The following is a 23,385-nucleotide window of genomic DNA, read 5'->3' as shown; positions in this document are numbered from 1 at the left end:
GTTTCATATTACAACATGATTACGTGGCCAATATTTCTGATTGGGAACTGGTGTTGATAGGGAACTACACACTGCCAGGGAAAGAGATGAAGCCAGAGTGGGGAATGTTGGTGGAAAAAAGCCAGGTTGGGGAAAGAACTGTGAGGAGCATAGGTAAGGCATGAAATTGGGTCGGTTGTTCCTTCCACAGAGACTGAAGGGCACATAAGGAAATAGTCACCAGCTGTTCTGTCTCTTCTGCATGCCTTGCCTGCATATTCTCTAGCAGTTGCTACTCCCACTGCCTGTCTGTTTCAAATTCTTCTGATATTCTGTAACACAGTTGACAGAAATTATCACTGTACTGATGTCACACTTATAACCGGTAATGAGACTCTTTATAAAAAGACTCGTATGTCATTACAGGTATCTCCAGTGAGCCGATGAAACAGTGCTATAATGTTATCCATACTACGTAATTTTAATATACATAATTATTCCAAATTGGTACTGCCTTTTACCTGTATGATTTCATAACTAATGCATTATTAATTTCCATCAGTAGGACTGAAATTAACGAAATTCCTAAGATCTTACCAATTTCACAATAACTGGGTAACAAAAGCACCACTATGGTATGTCGCTAGAACACACTGTATCTAGTATAACAAAAGCTCCATTGCAACAGCTAGCAACACTTTTTTTGTGTTGAGAAAGGTACTTTTATTTCCATTTATTTTTGTAACCTGCTATCTGACACCAATTTATGAAAATCGTTTTTAAATCATTATGGTAACAACTCTCACTCCTTTCACAGAGCAACTGAATGCTTAGACTTGTTTTTTTATACACTAAAAATGAGGACACTCGCTAAACTGTCATTTAAATTAGGTTGCTGTAACAAATTCATCTTTCTGCTAAAAAGGTGCCTCAAACTTAAGCTACAGTGGTATATGAGATCTACTGCTTTCATAGACAGAACCTGCAATAAGTGAGAAACATTCTGCAATACATTCACTGATCAGTTCAAATTGTGTGAATACCCAATGATAAACTTTCACTACAACTGTGTGAAACCGTAAAAATGTGCACAGTAATTCTGGCACTAAAAGAAAATGGACTTTTCACTCCTTTTGTAAGCCATTTGTACTACAAAGCAGAACTTATTTATATTTTTTATTTATTTGTCCACAAAATCATGTTCATGATATGGAATACAAGTTATAGCAATACATAGCTAAAAGAGCATAAACTTATTGGTCACATAGATTCCTAGATACATATGTAAGGTAAACGACAGAATACACATACATTTGCATTACAATAGTTCCTATGCAGCAATTTCTACTTTAAAATATTTTTGTAATCAGCATAGTAATTGCTATTCAACTAACAGCACATTCATGGTTAATATGTTTCGGACAAAATTAAAGTTACACGGGACATAAGCTGGTCTACATAAAGTCATCTACAGAATGAAAACGGCACTGGAGCATTATACTGGAATGCTGGAGCATTATATTTATAACATTCTTCCTGAATATTTTTTATCGCTTTTGACTGAGCAAGATAATTATAAAGTACGCTCCCTATTTGTGTGTCACACTGGGGATTACAGAAACGTCCAATTCCGCCCGTCTGCTTTGACCCATGATGTCATCAATGTGGCAGAAATGACCATTCACAATGTCTCCAATATGGCACCTATTACATCACTACATAAACATGGCAACAAACACGAAAATACATGTAAATACAACATCATCATCATCTCCCTCCAGAAATATAATCAAACTAACACGACAAGCACAGGAAATTGGAGGTTTTAGGGTGGGGACAAGCTAAATATAAACACAAAGATGCACACCATGACCCCAAACCACACAACATGATGAAAAACACCACAAACTTCCCATATTCAGCTACACCCACAAAATCCACAGGAATCTGTCACTTCCCTTCACCTATATAGCTCAACCATAAGTGCCAATACCACAAAAAATCTACAACTACAAAAATTGGAAATGCACACTTCCCTTGACCTATATAACTCAACCAGAACTATCGATTCCACAAAGCCAACACCTAAAACAACAAAAATTGGAACCTGACACTTCCCTTATTCTATATACGTCAACCACTGCTGACGATACCAAAACACACACACTTATAACGACAAAAATTGGAACCAAACATTTTCCTTTACCTATACAGGTTAACCACAGCTGACGATACTACAAAAAAACACCTACAACTGCGACAAATAAAACCAAACCCACAACACCTTAAAACCACCACAAAACATCACAACTCGCGAACAATAACAAAAAAAAGGCTACTTAGCACCAACAAACTCCGGCACTACACACACACACACACACACACACACACACACACACACACACACACACACAATCCACAACCTCATAAAACCCCCCCCCCCCCCCCAAATGGGAAAAAAAACCTGCCAACAAATAAAAACCACAAAATAAATGAAACTATCACACATTACAACTAAAAACAGCTGCAGCAAAAATGATCCTCTGCACCATAGTCATAATCCCCTCCCCCAACCCACCCACCTAGATCCACAAACATTACCCCCCCCCTCCCCAATACCAAACCCACTCAGCTAACCATCCTTGGTCCGTACATCTTACTCACGGCCCTAAAAAAAATTACAATAATCCCCAGGTTAGAGGAATGCCTCTTCCCCCCTGCCTATGACTGATTTAACTGCCCCCCAAAACTCCTATTGTACTAATACATGCCCCAGTTTCTTAATTTTTGAACTCTAAACTATGGTTTACGACTAAATGATCATAACCCCTCTTTACCAAAACCCTGTATGATGAAAAACCATTTCACTTACAGTACCCACCTCCTCTATATACTTTTCAATTAACCCCACCAATTCCCTCTTAGTATGCCCCTCCAAAAAACCCTGAAAACAGAATTCCCCCGAAATAACAGCTGCAACACCCATAAGCCAACCGGAGACTTGACCCTCCCATCCTTCCTCTTTTCAAACTGTGATTCGTCTATGTCAACCACACCTCCTCCCCGCCCCACCCCACCCAACTGTTTTAAAGAGAGGGAAATTTTTATTCATAAATGAAACAGTTTCTACAATGTCTACAATGTATATGTATGAGTCAAGTAATATACCCAGTCTTTAAAGACTGGCTTTGTAGATGTGGTGATACTCTAATTATGATCTTGACAATTCATTTTTGCATAACAAGTATTTTCTTATGTTTCGACCTCCAGAAATGAATGCCATATGGGAGGACTGAGTTAACTAGCACAAAGTACAAAGTTTTAATACTAATCAAGTCACCCTTTTGAGGATAACTCTGAAGTTTTAGCATATGCTACTCATTTTACACAGTGGTTTATCTTTATGGATATTCCACTAGAGTGTGTTGTCTATCCAGAGCCCCAGGAACTTAGCCTTTTTAACTTGTACAATAACTTTTGTGTTTCTGAGTAATGATTGTATATGTATTGCATGGATCTTTAATGGACAGAAGATCACCTGACAAGGGAACCTCCCCATCGCACCCCCCTCAGATTTAGTTATAAGTTGGCACAGTGGATAGGCCTTGAAAAACTGAACACAGATCAATCGAGAAAACAGGAAGAAGTTGTGTGGAACTATGAAAAAAATTAGTAAAATATACAATCTGAGTAGTCCATGCGCAAGATATGCAACATCAAGGATAGTGTGAGGTCAGGAGTGCCGTGGTCCCGTGGTTAGCGTGAGTAGCTGCGGAGCGAGAGGTCCTTGGTTCAAGTCTTCCCTCGGCTGAAAATTTTACTTTCTTTATTTTTGCAAAGTTATGATCTGTCCGTTCATTCATTGACGTCTCTGTTCACTGTAATAAGTTTAGTGTGTGTGTTTTGCGACCGCACCGCAAAACCGTGCGATTAGTAGACGAAAGGACGTGCCTCTCCAATGGGAACCGAAAACATTTGATCGCAAGGTCATAGATCAACCGATTCCTCCACAGGAAAACACATCTCATATATTCTATATGACACTGGTGACGGCATGTGCATCACAAGACAGTAATATGTTGTCGACCCATCTAACTTTTACACTTGGCGAATGGGTAAAAAGATTCTTCTACCTTGCCCGATTTAGGTTTTCTTGTGGATGTGATAAACACTCCCAAAAAAGTGATGAAAACAGAGTTTGTCACATAAACTGAAAATAAAAAATTAAACTTTTCACTGGAGGGAAGACTTGAACCCAGGACCTCTCGTTCTGTAGCTGCTCTCGCTAACCACGGGACCACGGCGCTCCTCAAATCCCATTGTCCTTGATGTTGCCTATCTTCGCATGGACTACTCAGTTTGTATATTTTACTAATTTTTTTATTAGTTCCACACAACTTCTTCCTGTTTTCTCGATTGATCTGTGTTCAGTTTTTCAAGGCCTATCCACTGTGCCAACTTATAACTAAATCTGAGGGGGGTGTGATGGGGAGTTTCCCTTGTGAGATGTTTTTTCCATTTTAAGTAAGATGTCATTATCATATGGCCAGTATAGGAGCTTTCCATAGAGCTGTTAACTATGTCGGCTCTGATCTCTATGTGAAGGTAATAGCTTCATAGATTTAAGGCCCATGATTAACTTAAATGTTTCGCTCAGTCAGTTTCATGTTCCATGGGCACTTTTTACTATAAATCTTAATGACTTGACTATCTCCAGAACAATTCCCACTATTCACAGAGTATATCTGTTTAACAATCAGATACTGAACTCAAGAACAAAACCAATTATTTTTGTAGATCCTTTTGGCCTCTAACTGGTTTGTACTTACATTGTGGGCAAGGGTGGCTAAAGTACTAGCATAATCCACTCTGCAAGTAAGAGTTCTTCACCGTCAATAAAAAGTACAAAGGTGGCAAACAACATCCATACCTATTTGTGGTTAGCATCAACCACTAGATAAGTGTCGTTCACCTTTGATGTTACAATCTCTGATTCTGCTCTCTTTTTTTTTGTGTGTGTGTGTGTGTGTGCGCCGTTACAAGTTGTTCAACTGTATTGTGCTTCCCGTTTTCATTAAAGCTTTTGATAATGAAGCACTTGTTGGTGATTTCCATCCTCTGCCATATCATGGTTAGTTCTGGAATTACCACACACTGTATTTCCCATAATAGATACAAGGGCTTATTACAAAATGTGACAATTACCAAACCTGTATCGCAAGTAAACATAATATGGACACTGTGTAAACACACTAAGTTAGTGGAGCTATCATGGTAGATATACGATGAAACCATGAAGACAGTTCAGCAATCACAAAAATGAATTTCAATACTCCAAACTACATAAATTTCAAATATAAGCAGCACTCACTTGTTGCAGGTCTGGTTGTTGTTATGACAGCATATTGTAAAAGCAATTTTCTCACACACTGGCAATTTGAACTGTTACCAAAGATTCTGTACAATAAAGCAATCTACAGTGTAGCATTTTAGTTAACATGATAAAATACCACATTAACTAAAAATGCTGTTTCATTACAAGAGCCAAACGCTTGCCTTCTTTGTATGGCGTGGAATCAACACCACAATGTATTATTAAAGATGACAGTCTCTGGTAAAAGAGAATAGCCATCTTATCACAAACAAAATCCGAACATCCAAATCTGCTAATACCACTAATACCACTGTGCTTGTTGGTGTCTTGGAAATCACTCTTAACAGTGTTGCCTGAAATACAACATAATGAGTTACATCCAATTTAAACATACATGTTACTTTTATCTAAAAGCAGACACGTACCTTAACTGACCAGATGTTCGTGTGTAACTACTTCCAGCCACACCTTTCATTAACTGTGTGAAAATATCACCATCCCGAAATCTCTTGTCATCTAGCAATGTTAGTATATGCTTCTCTTCTATTTAATAAAGCTTAGGAATAACCTCTTCATCTATGGAATACTACTACTACTACTACTTTGCTGCACAAAAGTTGCTTTTTATTTTATTTTATTTTGATACAACATCAACTGATTACAACAAAAAGGCTGTGTTTTGTTCCAGTCTTCTGGGTAAGTCAGAGCCTTACTTACTAGAGTTACATATTATTGGCTGGCACTTTTATCTACACAACTTTTTTTAAATTTAGTTGAGAGAACAGAGTTACATTATGGACTATACATTAAAAAAAATTGTTATTGCCATACTTAGATTAAGGAATCTACAGTTTGTGACACAGTATTCATATCTGACATTCAAATATTTACAGGTAGTGACACAGTGTAAGACCTGAAATTACATATATTTTTAGATAGATGGTCTTCCATCATATGAGTGTACTAAATCTAGAAACTCATCTACTGAATATACAGGACTGTTTAGGAGTCATAATTTTAATTTCATTTTTAGTTTTGTAATGGGCAATTTGGAGATATTAGGATAGAAGCAATTCAGTAGTTTTATGCCTGCATAGTGAAGGCTTTTCTCATAAAGTGTTGTTCTATGAGAGATGATGTGGGGTCTCTCTTTACCTCTAGTTTTGTGATCGTGTATTTCTTTATTAAGTGTTTTGCTACTGTTTACTGCCATAATGATTATCTTCAGCATATACAGGTTATGAACAGTTAGTGTTTTAAATTCTTTAAACAAATTTCTGCAGGACTCCCTGGCACATTTCTTTCCCATAATTCTAAGTGCCTTCTTTTGTAAGATAATTACACTTTTCATATTACCTTTACTGCTGGATCCCCATACCTCTATCCCATAGCTTAGATAGGATTCAAATAGTGCAAAATATATTTGCCTCAGAGTGGTGATGTTACAAGAAGGTGTCAGTTTTCTTGGGACATATATGGTAGTACATAACTTTTTGCAAATATCATTCACATGATCAGACCAGTTTAACTCTGCATCCAGTGCCAGGCCAAGAAATTTGGTCAAGTATTGTTTTTTAATGTATTTGTCACCCATTTAAATCTGGTTTTCACGGCTAACCAGAGCATATGATACCACCAGTCAACTTTGACAAATTATGTCATACAAAGCCCCAGGATGAAACAAAAATTATTTCAAAATCGTTGCCAATAAGCTTAAACTTTACCGTGGCGCAAACAAATTCTTCAAGTACAGATCCGGGCAAATTCTTAATAATAAATGTTCAAGCTAACGGCAGTACTGTGGGAAAATGGGGGCTTTGAGTGGGTGAAACTAAAGACTAATACAACAACTGCAGATTCACATTATTAGTAAACAATAACAAACATTAGCTTCAAAGAAGGAAAAAACTTAAAAGCTAAAAAAATGTGACTGGTATCGAAAACATCAGTTGAACTTTATGCATCAACAAACATAATGACCAGCACAAAAATATTAAAACCAAGATCAATACACATACCGGGAAACCACGAAAACCAATCAAAGGCGACATCGATAACATCAGGTGAGCTATAAAGTTCAACCTGAACTATACAAATTCGTAAACAAGACTGACTAAATGAAGTCAAACGATACGACAGAAAAATCGCGAAACCAACGAAAGGCGGTATCGACATCAGTCGACCTGTCCACAGTGCCACTACTAAGATCGAAAACTTGGCCCTACGAAAGTGCGTAAACTCCACGATACCTACCATTCACATTGTAAAATAATAACCAACAACAACACAAACAAACAATTCATAAAATGTTGCGAGAACAGAAATTTCGACGTACAAGAAACGTACAATCACAAGAACTACACATGCTGCAATAAAATAAACTATTAAAACATACTTACCATGTAAACTCGAGCGATTCGTATGTCTCACAACATTGCGATAGCAAAAACATTACGTCATCCGCCCATTCCCGAACAGCAAAACTAGACTTAACGAACCAGCAACAATACCGGATACAATGGCAGACGTTATCACAACTTCAACGCCGGATCCAGTCCCTTTTCCGTAGTAGTCTCAGGGCTTCTCCACAGACGTAAGCGCGTGACGTGCTCGGTTTCGTAATTAAAACGAGTAACTGTAAGAATTTAATCAGGATCAACATGTCATCCCTCACGGCAACATGCAGGTACCACCTGGTCAACTTTGCTGTCATATCCACAATTAACAAGAAAACGCACCTCACTAATAATTCCATACCCGGAAATGAACCTATTGTCTATAACTGCCAAAATCATAACTACTCACTAAACAGAGCTTAAGGTGTCCAACAACACTAACACTACTACCGCATAATTTAGAAAGATAAACATCCCACATTTGTGCGCGCCACAGCGTACTCCAACACGTCTTGTCCAAACATGATACATTTCAAATACGCCGCGCCACTATGACGTCACAAACGCAGATGACTGGTATCGAGCGCCCACCAAATTAGCGGACATAGTACACGACACAAAATCTGACAGTCCAAACACGCTTAAGAAACGGATTTTCGTTTCCATGGGAGCAAAAATAGATTGTGGGCGCTGAAAACCAAATATTAGAACCGCATTTCTAGAATCGATATTGGAATGTTTACATGTGCAACAACAAGCGAAATTCGGAAGTCCGTTTATGAAATGCAGTTTTGGGAGCCTCTTGAAAACGTAGTGAATTAGAAAAGCGGACAAACGACGTGTTTCGAAGCAAGATACCAAGAAGTAACGTTACATCTTCACACCAATACAGAACAACCATAGAAATCTTAACACATTCGGAAGATACAAATATTTTTGACAACAAAGATTATAAATGTAATTTATGCTCATTACACTCGCAGAAATTTAGACTGTGCCATCAGGTCATAACACAACCACCTCGTAATTCGTGACATGGGAAAAAACAGTCAAATATTTGAGACAACAGCGAAGCCGATAATAGTTTCAATTCCGGCGCTAATAATTCATTGCCTCTTTCCGCGTCTCTAGTCCGCTCGTAACTTTATTAACAGGAAGAGACAAGAAAACCAGACACTACTTACGCCTCTCTAATTCTGTTTCGTTCATAGTAGGCACTTTATTTTTTACAAGCTTCGTTTGACACAAGCAGAAGCAGCGTAATTCTTCTGGGCAAAGATACTCACTGTTGACATCAGCCAAAGATCTTAAACCAAAGATTTTATAATCTATGGAGTTGCCATTATGCCGTAAATATGAAGGCAGCGACTTGTGCAATTCACCATGTGTTGGAGAACAAAAAACAGTTAGTAGCGTGTGTGTGTATTGCTGTGTTATTTATTGATATAACAGGCAAATTCTAATAAAGTTTGTCTACCGAACGTGCATGCCCCTAACGATATATAACAAACTTGCGACTCGATATTGACTGCACAACTCTTGTGGCGCGAATCATGGTAAATATTTAGTGTAAGGGAACGTAGTTTATCGTTTCCCGTTGTGATTAGCAATGACTAAAAGCGTTGCAGTTTCGAGTGTCGATAGTCTCACATGGCGAAATCTAATTCCTCGTTCATGTAGTATGAAAAGTTGTTTGAAATTTGGTTGGGACTTCGGAAAGCTTCCAAATGAGGATAGCGGGAATTGTGGAGAATGTCATGGACTAAGTTCCACGGAAATCCGCAAGAAAAGTGCGACTGCTGATTTTGCTTTGCAGTTGCACTGCGCCCAACGCCACAGGAGAACATTTTTAAGAAAGAACACGTGATTTTGACAGTTCTAAGTTATCCATAAGAAGGGCATCATTTTAGTTTCCTGTTGGATAAGAGACTATACGTTACAAGCAACAGCTTCTTAAACGCAGTTATCCACGAGCACCGGTGTGCAACTACTACGGTTTCTGCCGAGAAATCTATTACGCCATATTCACGAACGAGAATATTTCAATCGGAGGAGAAAACACGGTTGTCGAAGTAGACGAAAAGCGTATAGCTACCAGGTAATACGAGAGAGGACGACCGGTGAAAAGTGAAGCAGATCAAGTGCTTTATAGTTCGAGTTTATTCAAAGGGGAAGAAAACTTTTAGTCTCTCTGATAAAGCACTTAGTATTACCAGGTACGAAAGCGACAACAGATGTCTTTCAACCATAAAATATCTTAAAGAAAGAAGGATTTCGAAACGAATTTGTGAATCATTCTGTTGAATTTATGTCATCGGACGATCCATCTGTCCACACACAGAATATCGAACGCTTTTGGAAGTCTGTCAATCATTGGTAAAAATAGAGGGACGTCCACGAGATACGGACGTACTCCACCACTTCCAGTACCTATATTTCCACAGTTTGAGGTTACGTGGAAAAACTGATCCTTCTGACACTCTCCCAATATTTCTGACTGACATAGCATGAGTGTACATGGATTATGTGAAAAAAATGATTGCTGCTGGTGGCTTATACAGCGCCAGGAATAGTGCATGAAGAAGATGTGGCTAACCAGAAAAGTAAGTAAAGTTACTACTTTCATTTGTGATTACTTGTAACTTAGTAAACCTCCATCTTTTGTCGTTGCTACTGTGAGCGCTATAAATAGAACCAAAAACCAGTGAACTCAATACTAAACTGTAGAGACTGCTCAGAGGCGTGTTTGCCTAGAAAACTGTGATGCTCTTTGGTAGGATCGCCGTATTGCAATGGGACAGTAGTACTTCTTGTCGTTCTCTACTTGTGACTTTAAACCGATTCTGTTTCTTTTTTTAACAAACATGATCAAGAGTTGTGTTGTACACTGATGCAGTAATCGACGGATAACAGGAAGTGGTCTTCAGTTCCGCCTATAAGCTACATATGCTCTAAGATATGGTAAAGGAACCAGTGTTCGAGAAATTCAAATATTTTAAAAAGATATCTAAAATCTTTCTAGTTTTCCTCGCTCGCACCTAGAACTTCTGAAGAAATGCGTGCATGCAGTAGCAAGGGAATACTGGACTCCATCGAAACATGGTGTCATTTGTAGCTCTAATTTCACGAAAGACAGCTACATGTTTCGACCAGGAGCTGACAGACAGCTACTGAAGGATGACGTTATACAAAGTTTATTCAAATTTCAGGGTCATCTGAAAGTGAAAATAAACTGGAGAAGGTGATTTTTTTGGACTAACCTATCCGTTTCTGAGGTAAAATGATGTATTTAACTAGCAACAAAGATGCACATAGCTGTTAATGTAACTTTCTGAATTTCTAGTAGCTCGTAATTGTTACTGATGGATTCTTTTTATTTTGTTTCAGGAAACGAATGAGATCCAAATGACAAATGCATTGTTTCAATTCGATGACAGAAACTACCAGAGTAAGAAATAAACATTAATTTTCTAGAATACAGTCCATGAGATTGAAAAGAAACATGCTACTAAATGTAAGAGTCAAAATCATACAGAAAAGTAAACTAGAAATACACTTATGGGCTCAGCTACATTTCCAAAGTCCGATAGTGTTGATAATGGCTCCCACGATTCTCGGAGATAATATTTGCTTCGTGAATAGGCCCTAACTGTGGCTCATATTACACTCGGAAACAGCGAAATATTTCTAATAAGTAATTCCTCGTAAATCGACTAATATTAGAACTAAGCCAAACAAGCATCACAACGAACAAACTGATAACGTTAAATCGTTACTATGTTGTCAGCCAATTAGGATACTTATTTGTAGATAATATCTGCTGTAGTTATCTACTAATAACTCGTAACTGAATCACATGCTCCAAATATTCGGAAAAGTCGTAAATACAAGTAGGATACTGCGAAAAGCATCATATATAACGACATACGATACAGACGAAACAGGCCCTTGCATTTCTGCTGGCATTCGTTTCCTTCGACACCTCAACGAAATTTGCAGATTACACCTAACACAGATGTCTTGCTATGTTACACAGAATGTTTTCCACTGTCAGATTCGTTGACAGCTCACAACCAAACTGTTACATTTCAACTTAACCTAGACCTCAGGCTACACTACAGATCAGTTTGTCACAACAGATAGCTTTTTCGCTATCTGAGTCATTGGCTTTGCCAACTCAGAAAAATGCTGTTGCATTCCAACCTAACCTAGACCTCAAGCTGCACTACAGATCAGTGCGTGACACAGAAAGCTTTTACACTGTCATATCCTATGACTTTGACAACTCACAACCTAAACTAGAACTCAGGTTACGTTACAGATCATTTTGTCAACACCGACACCTTTTCCAGTGCAAGATTCGTTGGCTTTACTGACTCAAGTCAATATCATCACGCTCCAACCTAAACTAGACCTACAGCTAAACCAATCCATTATTGTAACATTAAGCTGTTCTCTTGACTCGACTCACAAGGTAACCACTCTCTCGGAAATCTGGAACTTCTTCCATAATTCCAAAACACACATCTCTCTTTTTCACTCTATCTACCTTTCGACATGTGCTCAGTTTATATATACATACTCACTAACACCTATGTCAAACAACTTCCAACATCAGCACACAATAGAAGAAACACCACACTGCAAGTCGTTGTTAGAAAAAACTAATATAGAAATGAAAATTATGGTAATAGGATATGCACTAGTACTTACCAATAGCTGATTAATATTCCCAATAGGTTGACATTCAAGAAATCAAGGCTGTCTACATCTACATAGATACTCCACAAGCCACCGTCCAGTGCATAGCGGAGGGTACCTTGTAGCACTACTTGTCATTTCCATTTCCACTTCAGTTCCACTCGCAAATAGAGTGAGGGAAAAACGACTGCTTATACACCTCTCTATGAGCCCTATTTTCTTGTGTCTTTTCTTCATGGCCCTTATGTTCAATGTATGCTGGTGGCAGTAGAATCTTTTGGCAGTCACCTTCAAATGCCAGCTCTCTAAATTTTCTCAAAAGTGTTTCTCGGAAAGAACGTGCCTTCCCTCCAGGGATTCCCATTTGAGTTCCCAAAGCATCTCCATAGCACTTATGTGTTGTTCTAACCTACCAGTAACAAATCTAGCAGCCTGCGTCTGAATTGTTTCGATGTCTTCCTTCAATATGACCTTGTATGAATCCCAAGTACTCGAGCTTTATTCAAAAATAGGTCACACCAGCGTCCTGTATGCAGTCCCCTTTACAGGTGAACAACTCATTCCTAAGATTCTCCCAATAAACCGAAGCTCACCACTTGCCTTCCCTGTCACCGTTGTCACATGCTCGTTCCACCTCACATCGCTCTGCAACTTTATGCCCATGTGTTTAAACGATGTGACTGTGTCAAGCAGGACACTAGTCAATCTGTATCTGAACATTGCTGGTTTGATCTTCATATTCATCCGCATTAACTTACATTTTTCCACATTTAGGGCTACCTGCCATTCATCACACCAACTGGAAAGTTTGTCTAAGTCATATTGTATGAACTATAAAAAAAGGCATCCTATGACTTCAAAACGAAACATGAAACAAAAGTAACAATACAAAAGTAACTACAAAAATTAGAATAAAAAACGAAAAATACACCTCCATTCGAAAACAGAAACTAGCTCTCTTTCTTTGGCACACACATCCTCCCCCACACCTTCCAAAAAAACCTCAAACAAGCACCAATTTTGTGAAACATCCTTCCTCCAGACATACCCATATACATGACTTTGTAGTACTTTACCTCACCCAATAATATTTTTTATTACCCCCTGCCCCAATACCTGTCAATTGTGTTTGTAAAGGCCCCTGTTTCTTTTTGTCTCTAAATTCAATGGTACGATTTACAGCGAAATGCATGTACCCAATTTCGTCTGATCGTCTGTAAATAGCCCTCCCAGCTGACACTATGATTGACCCATCTCCTATATAACTTTTTACTAACTGAAAGACAGAACAAGCTGTCCTCTGTTTAATTACCTTAAAAATCATATCTAGAGTATAACAACCCCTGTCCCACCAATTTTGCCCGTTCTCATAACAAAATCCAAACCAAATTCCCAGTCTATAACAGTTTTACAGTCTGTTTCTGTCTCATGAGCAGCGAGCCAGATAGGAGATCTTAAACAAAAAAGTAGGAAATGTTTTTCATAGGAAGCCCTGATTTCTCAAACGACGTTCCTGTAGGAATAGACAGCCACAGGTGTTGACAACTGTAAAAAAATTACAGTTGTGGGTACATTTAAACCTCACTGACACAAATTCAGATTCATTTATTTTACGATGATTCCTGGTCCTCAGAACCAAAGGCATCGACGACAGGTAATATGATTTATCAATATCTCTACTGTAGACCTCTGCAATCTGAAATGTTCAAATGGTTCAAATGGCTATGAGCACTATGGGACTTAACATCTGTGGCCATCAGTCCCCTAGAACGTAGAACTACTTAAACCTAACTAACCTAAGGACATCACACACATCCATTCCCGAGGCAGGATTCGAACCTGCGACCGTAGCAGGCGCGCGGTTCCGGACTGAGCGCCTGAACCGCTAGACCACCGCGGCCGGCCTGAAATGTCCGATAAGCTGTGATGTCCATAGCAACAATGACGCCAATCAGCAAGGTAATGGCTGCGTTACCGTAGCTCTCGTTTGTGGACCTAAAGTCGATAAAGTGGCAGTACTCGAATCTTTCAACAACCACAACGTCATCCTTAACAAACACTTTTCGTCAGGATAGGGTAGAATCTTCGTAGACTTCCTCTAGTGTGTATGACACTTCTTTAGCTGTAGAGCTATCCTACAAATGAACATTTATCGTTTGACGGACAGATAGTATAATTTTGACTCTTCCTGTGAACATATTAGTTACATCTGTTATTTTGTAATTGTTCATGTTCTACATACATTCACTGACGACTAGAATAAAGAATCATTCGTCAGTGTAAGAATATGTATCAAAAATAATTTCCATGTCACAAAAACGAAAGCCTTGAAGTTTGAAGTTGAAGAAGAATGAATTGGATGTATTCTACTACAAGACGAATATAAACCTATGATTATGAGTTTAGAAACTTCAAACTTGCCAATCACATGATACACCACAAAACAATTATTGCAATAAATAAGCGAAAACGTCTGTAATAAATCATAGACTGGCGATGTTGCTCTGTGTATCAGCAAGAAAAAGAATGATGATATGTTCCCAAAAGGTCCCAGATAATGTTAATACAGCTGTTGTGGGCATCTGGCAAAAGATTGTTGCAGCAAGAGCAAATCCAATAGAAAGAAATCGACCAAGACAGCAAGTTAACATGCATTCTTATCAAAGCCCCGTAGACTCAAGTGGATCAGCGCAAATGTCTAAATATCAAATGGTTCAAATGGCGCTAAGCATTATGGGACTTAACAGCTGAGGTCATCAGTCCCCTAAACTTAGAACTACTTAAACCTAACCAACCTAAGGACATCACACACATCCATGCCCATGGCAGGATTCGAACCTGCGACCATAGCAGCTGTGTGGTTCTGGACTGAAGCCGCTCAACCACCGTGGCTGGCGTCTAAATAACAATGTGATGAATAAAACGTTGAAACAGTGATTGGCTTACAATTTTTGATAACGAATAGTGACAACTTAGCTGCAAAAGCAATAGGATTTTCATTTGTAGATGTTCTCATTGGTAACAAGGAAGGTAGAATTGAAAGATATTCTGTATGTACCTCAACAGAGCACAAATCTACTAGAAAAACCTCATTCAGTTTTATTTGACAGACAAAGCTGTCATATTTATGACCCATCCAAAACGTAGTTGCTGTTGCGCCATCAGCAAATAGAATGCACCAACTAGACCAACTATATGGTGAGAATTTTGAAGCTAAGTCAATATTGTTATCAAATACTGCAGAATTATGGCATAAAAGGCTATTTCATTTGCATTGGGATGCTCTGACTAGTGGCTTTTCATACAACAGAGCAATGAACACCCCAAATTCAATTTAATGAGTGGGCAAACAACTAAGACTTCCTTTTCCACGATCTAGCTCAAAAGTCAAAAGAGTTCTCGACCTAGTTTACTAAGATTTGCGTGGGCTGACACCAACTACGTCAATCGGAGCCTCCAAATACTTCCTTAGTTTAACTGTTGACTATTCCAGGAAAGTATCTGATATAAACAGAAATAATAGTCAAGATCTGCAACTGATTCAATTTTAATAACCTAGTTGAAAGGCAAAGTGGGAAAAGAATTTGTGCTCTACGCACTGATAGTGAAGCAGAATATGTGACTGGTAATCTGATAAAGATGGGATCTGAGATCAGACTGCAACGTGTTGTATGCCAGAGTAAAAAGGAGAAGCAGAGCATTGAAACTGTACAATAGCAGAAAAAGCATGATGGCTGTACTTTGAAGCAAATTGCTAAATAAATTCTGGGCAGGAGCAGTCTCAGCTGCAGTCTACTTAATTAACAGATCGCCTACAAAGGCACTGAAAACAGGACTCAAGAAGAAGCTAGGACAAACAAAGCCAAATCTTCGAATCTTAAAATATTTGTAAGAAAAGCCTGTGTTCACATTCTGAGAGCCAACTGATGAAAGTGGGACAAAAAAATATTGAACGTATCTTGGAAGGATATTGTGAAGACTGGTTATTTGAACCTAACTACCAGTGAATAATCTAAACAAGTGATGTTATTTTTGGTGGAAGGCACATCTAAACAATATAAAGAAGAGACTGAGTCACAGGAACCAAATCAGTTGTTCATTCCACTGACAGAAAGGACTCAAAATAAAATAACAGTGACTGAACTAAAGTAAATTAAAACCAAACCTGATGCTATCACATCAAATAGTAGTTCTGTGGTTATATGAACATTGACTGCAATGAGCAATCAAGTCCAGTCAATTCAAATAATGTCAGACATTGTTGAAAATGGGCTGAATCCAGTACAAAAAGTGCTACAATCTCACAAAGAGAACCACTCATGGTAGTCTGCTGTTAAATCTTCGGAGAAGACGTCAATAAATGCGAAATGGGTGTTTAAGACTTAGAAATATTTGGAAGACCACATTATATGTTACAAAGCAAACCTTATAACAAAAGGCTTGTGCTTAGAGGCAAGGCCTGTTGAAACTTACATGCCAGTTATAAGTTATAGCTCATTAATGTATTTATTTGCTATGACTACTAAATATGATCTTGACAACGATCACCTAGATGTTGACACAGCTTTGTTACAAGGTGACTTACATAGAGGCATTCACGTGAAAGTTCCATAAGTAGATCCAACTACAAAGACAGTGATAGGTACTGCGAGTATGTGGATTTAAGCAAGATTCTTCACCACTTTCACTTGTAATTATATGGTACTCTGTTAAACCTAAACCTCAAAAGATTAACAGCTGACCCTATTTTCTATTACAAAAATAAGGTTCATTCGTTTTAATAGTTGCTGTTTATGTGAAGGAAATGCTGATTTTCAATAACAACGCATGAGAGAAGGATGTTTTCAAAAACCAGCCTAAGACAAAAATTCTGACTGAAGGATCATAGTGAAGCTACTAAGTGTACACAAATCAACTGTAAAATTAAAGTTTGTTGTTTTTAATTTTTCCAGTTAATTAGCGAATAGTCATTACATTTTTTGCGATCCAGGCATTAGGAAATTATCAAGAGATATGAATGATCATGAAATATATGTAAAAACAGTCGGATTTCCTTGATTCAGTGACAAAAGTTATAACTTATGTATATAACCGCAGCTTACTTGGCTTTCTAATACATAAATATGTTATAAACGTAATTACTTTTGATTCAAAAGTGAATGTGTTTAATATTCTTGCCATTTGTAGCTCATGCAGCAACAATTGTGGAATTGGTTTCTTCTGTGTTGAGAAACATTTTTATTGCTTTTGTTCTTTTATTATCATGTATGTGTGCTTTTTCCTTCATCTACAGTTGTGGTAGCTTACACTGCTACATGAAATAATGTAGGTATGGCATTCCATACATGTTTCCAGTGTTACACATTCAATGATTTGATTGGATGGATAGTGAAGACAATTCAAGTTCTTGAATAGATACATAACGCCTTTCTACAAAAGGTCATGTCTTCTGCCAATTACCCGCATTTTTTTCGTTCTTAAAGAACATGATAGTCCCCAGTAAATATCTGTAGGTTACAAGAAAATGACAAATAAACTGTCTCTTATGTACAGACTAAACACATTGAAATCATTAGGAAACCTAAAAGAAAGACAACTATGGTGTCTTCATCTTGTTGTTGCGGCAATTTATTGACTACAGAGCCTCCCGTTTGTAAAATCCTTTCGAAGGAGCAATATATACAATTACAATTCACTTTTGTTTTCACAAGGTCTCACTGAGCTCAACGGTATAACTTCCTCGTCGCTTGGCGCACTGCAGTTGTAGTGGGTAAGAAAAATGAGACATTGTGTCACAACTATTAGTTAGACTGTGCTACATTACATTTATATGAGACACATCTTCCAAAAGACGAAACCAAATATCGGAAACCGTTTTTCGCCGTTGTGATACGTGTTAAAGTCTGAAGCGGATTTGCTTGCATAGTTAAATATGGCGTCTGGAAAACAGCTATCCAGTTGTTGATTCAATCAACACAGTCGCTATTTCTCTTCACCTAAATGCTACAGTTAGACAGCTTCATGCTCAATTTAATATTTCTGCTTCTCCTTCTCTGCACAATAGGTCCATATTAATCAAATATTCTGAAAACAAGACGTAACTTGACAACTGAAGCACGTTTCAAAATCGGTTGCGTTTGCTTGGGAGTGAAAATCGATAGCGGAATTGGAAAAACCGGCAACCAGAAGCGGATTTCTGGGATATTGGCTTATGATGTGTAAACGAGGTGCAAATTCTTACCACATTCAAAGATTGTGGCCCGAGAGCAATACCATTGGACTAAACCAAGTGCTGACTCATTGTATGAGTCCAAAAACAAAACAAGAGCAAGAAGCTATGTAAAACATACTCTGTTGTCAAGCAACAGGAAGTTTGAAGTATGCTCAGTTAGGAACAAGGCCAGATGTAGCTTACATGATAGAAACTAAATTGTCAGCCGTTTTTGTAATAATCCAGTCGTACAGCACTGGCAAGAAGTCAAAAGGATCTTTAGATATCTGTTAGAAGATGCCTAAGAAAGGAAAAAACTGGATATCTGTTTAAATCTCAAGGAGCAGTGATATCCTGGCAGAGTAAGAAACAGCTGAAAGTAGCCTGATCTGCAGCTAAGGCAGAATGTATGACCCCGACTACAGCAAATGAGAATGCTAACAGAGTTCCATTGATATAATGGTTAGTGAAGTTGTGTACGTAAATAAGATTTTTAATTTCTGAACTTGAGTGGAACTATGATACACCAGTTGTCACTCAACAATCACTTTGTGTTACTGATAATAGTCACTACAATCTATTACAGCTCTTGCATTGAGAACACTGAAAATCTTTGGCCACAGAAATAAAACAAGATTGAATCTTGGGCTGAATTCTTAGATGACACTGGCGAAAGAGTGAGACCTACGTGTCCTGCTTGCTTGCACATTTTTTTTTCGGAAAATCACACTTCTGCTGCGATGAATGGGCGCTCCTAGCTTCACTGTCCTGGGAGTTGGTGGGGAAAACGTTTCTTGCACATCTGTTGTTGTCCTTATTGCTGAATGTAAGCAGGCGATCTGGGGCACTGAATTGCTGCTTCGTTACCGCAAGAGATTCGAGTTGGTGATAATCTGGAATTACAATCGCTACATTTCCAATCCATTGCCAGTTTTTAGTTCCCCTCACTGCAGGATCCACTTTACCAGTTTTAAAATGAAACTTTCGTTGCATTAGAAACAAGTAATTTCGGTTCCCATTGTTTCACTGCATTTCTAACATAATCTATCTTCTGCAGTACCGGTAGTACTTTTGCAAAATGCAGTGGACACTGCACTGATCTGTCTTACATACAGCATCTATTTTGCAAGTTAAGCTCAATTTCTGTTGTAACAGCGTCTCATTTTTACATTTCAGTCCTCTGATCTAATTTAGTAGCACAGTGATGATCTCATTTGCACGATCTTTGTTACTAAGTTTTAGCTTAAAGCTGGGTTTCAACAGGCAATAAAAATGAGGCCAGTTGGCCACCACTTGAGTGACATAATCGAAGTAGCGTGTGGAAACACCTGAATTCTTGAGTAACGTCACTTTTAGACACGCTTTAACTTTGTAATGTCACTATCCTTCTCTCACCACGAGAAGGGATGAAGATCTTTGAAGTCGTATTTGATGGTTTTCACGAAAATGTGTGGTTTCATGATGCATTGCATTAAATTTCTCTCCAAAGAAACAGTATGGTTTATTATGCTGTAGTGGTAGCATGTGTAACTTCGATGTATAAAAATTTTACCATTGGGGTTGTGAGCACAGAAAGGTTAATTTATGAGGATAAAGTGTATGATACTTCTGTTATATGATGCCTTGATAAATTTTGAGTGCAGGTAACCAAATATTGTTTAATTAATGAAAGTTGACTTATTTGTGGTTTCACAGCCGCTTACTTTAGTCTAAAAATGGTGAAAATTAATGTAGTAATGGCAGTGTATTCACACAGTCACATTCTAGTACTGGAAACTTCAATGCTCTTTAAACGACTGTGCAGTTTATTTGAGAAAGGAAGAAACAAGATTTTTTGGTGACAGTGTTATTTCAGATTGAGTCCAGCCTTTAATAAAGGACATCAACTGCAATACAGTGTTTTTTAGGCACTCGTATGAAGCATAGCTCCAAAATTCAGTACAGAATTAGTTTAATATTGCATTGTGTGGGGTGCAAAAGTGAAAATGTTAGCTTTTATATAGGTATTTAGGGCATTGTAAATAGCATCCAACACACCACACAAAAACTTTGAAATTGTAAACTTGAGAATAAGATGTAGGCCTAACTGTTGGAAAGCTGTAATTATTGAATATGAAATATTCAGTTTTACTTGACCCAGGTCAACAGCTTTAATGTGAGTATCGGATTTTTTAATAGTGTTCGAATCACAGCTCTACATGTACACAAAATTAGCTTTTGTTATGTAAGAATTTGTCATATAAGGGTCTTCACTTACGAGTGTTACATCCATTGCCTTGTGTGATGCCATTGCATTATTGATGCATAAATTCCACTTCTCAATCCAACATTTGTGCATTCTCTTTCTGTTATTGTATTCGTATCTCAGTTCTTCCAATATGATCTGGATGACAACATGCGAATAATCTCAGCTGACGCCATACTGAAAACAGTGCCATGACAATTCTGATAGGAGTACATAGAAACAGCAGCATGTCACTGCCATATTAGCTGGAATGTTACTTTGCTGTGGCATTAATTTTGTTGCATGTGGAAACCCAGTTTCAATGTGGGTTTCGACAGGCAACTAAAGCGGTGCCACTTGAGTGGTGTCACTGAAGTTGCTCGTGGACACGAAGATTTCATTGGTATCACTTGAGCGAGGCCACTTTTACCCATGACACTAAGATGTATAGTCGTTGTAATTTGCTGATTAACTTTCGTTCTCCCACTGCCGATTAGCGTCATTCGACTTGTGCTTGAATTTCCAAGCACCATCACAATACTTTGGTTCCCTTGTTGTCTGCTTTGTAGTACCAAAAATATCTACAAACTGATTGTTAGCAATAGTCACACAATTTATTAAACTCTAGGAGAAGTGACATTGATTGCGAGAATGTAGAAACGAATGCTAGAAAAGTATTGCTTGAAATTGTGGATGGCTTGTGGAAAAACGTCCCTGGTTGTGATTTTTCACATTGCAAAAGTTGAAATACTGTATGAAGCATTTGCAATGCCTACTTCAATGAATACAATAATGTGTTAAAATATTAAAAGAGTGGTGTCTCTTCAGGCTCATCTGGCACCCAAAAATCTGGTTGCTGAAAAATAGGTAGAATACTATAGTTGTAAATAAAGTATAGCCTACTTAAAAAATTGTTACCATCTGTTATAGGCATTTGGAAAAAGTTTCTTCATTGTAATTAAAAAACCATATGAGATAGTTGTGAAAGTTTGCATAAAAATAATGCTATTACTACACTTAACCCATACAAATCATCGATCATTTTATGCCATATGATAAATGCACAGCCATTATGAGCATAGTGAGTACCAAGCAACACTGTGTTTTTATTCTAAATTGTATGTGGCCTGAACAGTGAATACATGGGATGTATTTTAACAAGAATATAATATTTACTTTCTAAGTTCAAGATTGCTGCTACTTGAAGATATTGTCTTATAATACATAATTGCTAATTTATGTTGTCAAAGTATATGTTTCTATTGTATGATGTATGGATAAGATTTGTGTTTAATAAACAAATAAGACTGAACAATTAGTGAAAGGTGAGTTTTAGCTTCTCAGCAGTTCATTTTACTCTACAAATAGTGGAAATTAATGCAATACTGGCGGTATATTCAGATGATAGTAATGCAACTTCAATGCTCTTATAAACTTGCCCTGTGGATTTGAGAAATGAAGTAATGAGGTTTCTGGCAGCAGGATAATTTCAGCTTCATTGTCACTCATAATAAAGGAAATCACCAACTGTATTGCACTGTCTTTTAGTGCATTTCCACCAAACGTAACTCAAAAACCTGGTATAGAATAACTTTAAAATTTTGCCTTTTTAACTGATGTGAGGTGCAACAGTGAAAGCAGTGTTCGCAGCACTGAAAATAGAACTTTAAAATTTTGCTGTTGGGGACAGGCATAACTACTGAAAAGATGAAATAATCATCGGATGTCAAATACTGAAGTGTCACTTCCAGTTTCACTTGAGCCAGAACTGCATCTTTAATGTGAATATAGGTTTTTTTAACTAAAGGCCGAGTCACAGCTGTACAAGAACTCGAAGCTGGCTCTTTTTACTTGAAAGTGGTTCACAAATGAGTCTCTGTTTATGAGTGCTCCTTCTTTTGTAAGTTTGTTTGATGCCACTGTGTTACTTCTGCATGAAATTCACACTCAAGTTCAACATTTATGCTCTTTCTTCTCATTATTGAATTCTTGGTTCAGTGCTAATGCTGTAATCTAAATGACAGCACCAGTGTCTGAACGAATAATTTCAGCTGACGCTACATTGAAAACCATGCCACTACAATTTTGACATTACCATGAGGAAACAGGGAAACATGACCCCAGTGTAATATTAGCCATCATTCTCCTTGTTGTGGGTGTCACTTTTGGTGGATGTGGAAACTTGGTTCAATCCATATTTGTCAAATTTATTAGACACACAGATTTACCTCTTGGAATTTTCATTATCACAGCTACAGTGGTGTAATATCTTGCATTTTACGCACATGATACGTTTAATCATATGCTTTTTGCAAGGAGCAGATATCAGTGTCCGTTTTTTGTGAGTAGTCACAAGGTAATATGGTTGCTGCAGTCGAGGGTTTACTTACCTATTTTTCAATTTTTGCATTTGTTATTTTCGTCACTTGTGTTATTGTATTACGTGTTAAAAATATTTTACATTTCAGACACTTTTCTCCAGAATTATTTGTATATTCAT

The 23,385-nt window shown here is 37.8% G+C and overlaps 1 protein-coding gene across 1 annotated transcript in view; it reads right to left on the bottom strand.

Annotated features, from left to right (window-relative positions):
• The window catches only part of LOC124552651 (DNA topoisomerase 2-binding protein 1-like), a 113,393-nt gene extending 104,381 nt beyond the window's left edge, over positions 1-9,012 (bottom strand). Inside the window, exon 1 of the mRNA XM_047126978.1 lies at positions 8,934-9,012. Coding sequence (XP_046982934.1) covers positions 8,934-8,958 — 25 coding nt within the window. The 5' untranslated portion in view covers positions 8,959-9,012. The remainder of the gene's footprint in view (positions 1-8,933) is intronic.
• Between the last annotated feature and the right edge of the window lie 14,373 nt (positions 9,013-23,385).

This window comes from Schistocerca americana, chromosome 10 (genome assembly GCF_021461395.2).
Source record: "Schistocerca americana isolate TAMUIC-IGC-003095 chromosome 10, iqSchAmer2.1, whole genome shotgun sequence".
NCBI classification, from domain to species: Eukaryota; Metazoa; Arthropoda; class Insecta; order Orthoptera; family Acrididae; genus Schistocerca; species Schistocerca americana.
The sequence above is the reverse complement of the archived record's forward strand: the minus strand, read 5'-3'. Positions and strand labels throughout refer to the sequence as shown.